The sequence below is a fragment of the Muscardinus avellanarius genome (assembly GCF_963383645.1).
Source record: "Muscardinus avellanarius genome assembly, chromosome: 1".
NCBI classification, from domain to species: Eukaryota; Metazoa; Chordata; class Mammalia; order Rodentia; family Gliridae; genus Muscardinus; species Muscardinus avellanarius.
Window position 1 is genome coordinate 108,480,832 of NC_137786.1, and position 2,645 is coordinate 108,483,476.

Here is a 2,645-nt window from a genome sequence, read left to right on the forward strand (position 1 = left end):
CGGCTTCCTGCCCCTGCCCCTGTCTGCCCGAGGTTGCCCTTCTATCCAGGCAGTGCGAGCCGGGACCCGGCAGAGAGGTGAGGTGGGTGCGGGACTCCAGGACGAAGAAGAGAGAAGCCTTAAGGTCTGGCAGGCTGGAGCCAGGCGGGGCGGGGCGGGCCGGGAGAGACCGGCCTGGCCCGGGTATAAATGCGGCGGAGGGGCCGCCTCGGCGGGCACTGGGAGGCGCGCCGCGAGCTGCCGTCTGCCTCGCCTCCCCGGCGGCCCTGCGAGTCCCGGGCGCGTGTGCACGCCTGCGCGCGCCCGGGCCTTCCTGGCAGGCGGCTTGTAAGATGAGCGAAGGAGCAGGTGGGGGAGAGGGGAGGCCGTGAGCGAGTGCGCAGGGGAGCGCGGCGCTGAGCGGCGCTCACTCGGAGCGGCGAGCCGGCGAGCCAGCCCGATTCCATGTCCCCCGCTGCCGCCCTTGCAGACGCGCGAAGATGATGGCCATGAACGCCAAGCAGTCCTTCGGCATGCACCCGGTGCTACAAGAACCCAAGTTCTCCAGCTTGCACTCCGGCTCCGAGGCCATGCGCCGAGTCTGCCTCCCGGCCCCGCAGGTACGTAGTGGCGCATAATTAGCGCTCTAAGGCACATTTTTTGACAGGCACTAGCTTCATGTTTTTTTCATGTCGCCCAGAACGTTCGCGGCGGTCTGAACCCCTCTCCTCGGCTCCCCCGCGCTCTCTCCCGGCGCCCTTCTCATTCATGCCTCTGATCCACACGTCTGTTCCAGCAGAGCTGCTGCCTCCGTATTAATTTTTATGACCTGGGCTTTGAGGGGAGGCATCTCGGTTGCTTGAAAATGTGTTTTAATCCTGAGTTGACAGTATTCCCCACTGACCGTGCTGTGCGCCTTCTCGCCTGCAGCTGCAGGGTAATATATTTGGAAGCTTTGATGAGAGCCTGCTGGCACGCGCCGAAGCTCTGGCCGCGGTGGACATCGTCTCCCACGGCAAGAACCATCCGTTCAAGCCCGACGCCACCTACCATACGATGAGCAGCGTGCCCTGCACGTCCACCTCGTCCACCGTGCCCATCTCCCACCCGGCCGCGCTCGCCTCGCACCCGCACCACGCCGTGCACCAGGGCCTCGAGGGCGACCTGCTGGAGCACATCTCGCCCACGCTGAGCGTGAGCGGCCTGGGCGCCCCGGAGCACTCGGTGATGCCGGCACAGATCCACCCGCACCACCTGGGCGCCATGGGCCACCTGCACCAGGCCATGGGCATGAGCCACCCGCACGCCGTGGCCCCGCACGGCGCCATGCCCACCTGCCTCAGCGACGTGGAGTCAGACCCTCGCGAGCTGGAGGCCTTTGCCGAGCGCTTCAAGCAGCGGCGCATCAAGTTGGGGGTGACCCAGGCGGACGTGGGCGCCGCTCTGGCCAACCTCAAGATCCCCGGCGTGGGCTCGCTCAGCCAGAGCACCATCTGCAGGTTTGAGTCTCTCACCCTCTCGCACAACAACATGATCGCGCTCAAGCCGGTGCTCCAGGCCTGGCTGGAGGAGGCGGAGGCCGCCTACCGGGAGAAGAACAGCAAGCCCGAGCTCTTCAACGGCGGCGAGCGCAAGCGCAAGCGCACGTCCATCGCCGCGCCCGAGAAGCGCTCGCTCGAGGCCTATTTCGCCATCCAGCCTCGCCCGTCGTCCGAGAAGATCGCGGCCATCGCGGAGAAACTGGACCTTAAAAAGAACGTGGTGAGGGTCTGGTTCTGTAATCAGAGACAGAAACAGAAACGAATGAAGTACTCCGCCGTCCACTGACTGCGGCGGGCGCGGCGCCGGAGCCAGCCGGAGAGCCTGGCGCTGGGGCGGCCGAGGGGCTACCCAGCAGGTCAGGCTCTCCTCCCCGAAGCCACAGACTTTCTCCTTTATCCCGTCTCGTTGTCTCTGGGCCTTCTCTTTCTCTTTTTTTCCCTTTCTATTTCCACCAAAAAAAAAAAAAAAAAAAAAAAGTTTTAGCGTAAAGAAAGAAATTTCAAAACGGGCGGGCCCGAAGGGACTGGTGCTGTCCGTGGTGCTGAAACTCGCGCGCGCTGGACGGCGCGACCTCCGAGCAGAGGGCTGAATCGTCCTGGCCGCCCGACGCTGGGGTGCAAGCGCCGCGTTGCAGCCTTTCTAAGAGAAATTAGACAAGGGTGACGGGATGGAAGGGAAGCGATAAATAATAATATAAGTCTAGGGTATCTAGTGGAACACAAACAAGTACTGGAGATTTATTAGAGTTTATAAAATACAAGTATTTCCAAAGGATAGCCTTATATGCTCTTCCCCGCCTAAATCCTACCCGTCTAAACCTTTGGTTTGACGTAAATTCTCACAAAGTAGCATCGATTCGGTTCAGGGAAAGTGCTCGGGAGCGGGTTTCTGGGCCATTCTTGCGGTAAGTAAGTAGCGCTCTAGAAAAGTGGGCCCAGTCCAGCGACTGAGAGTGCTGGAATCTCGCAGCTATCTGGTAAGCAGCAACCAGCTCGGGCTTTGCTGGAGTCAGAGGGGTAACCACTGCCTGCTGAAGGTCGGGGTGGGGAGGACGGGGAAGTGGGTCGGTAGTGTTCCCCACCGGCATTTGAGGACTCTGGCTCAGTGCTCCGCTGTGACTATAA

General features: G+C 61.7%; 1 protein-coding gene across 1 annotated transcript; it reads left to right on the forward strand.

Moving 5' to 3' along the window:
* Positions 1–479: 479 nt before the first annotated feature.
* Positions 480–2,009, forward strand: POU4F3 (POU class 4 homeobox 3; the record flags this gene model as incomplete). The annotated part of the gene is made up of 2 exons (XM_080717622.1): positions 480–599; positions 910–2,009. The coding sequence occupies 2 exons, from the start codon at positions 480–482 to the stop codon at positions 1,804–1,806; spliced, it is 1,017 nt and encodes a 338-aa protein (XP_080573748.1). The 3' UTR covers positions 1,807–2,009.
* Positions 2,010–2,645: the final 636 nt, after the last annotated feature.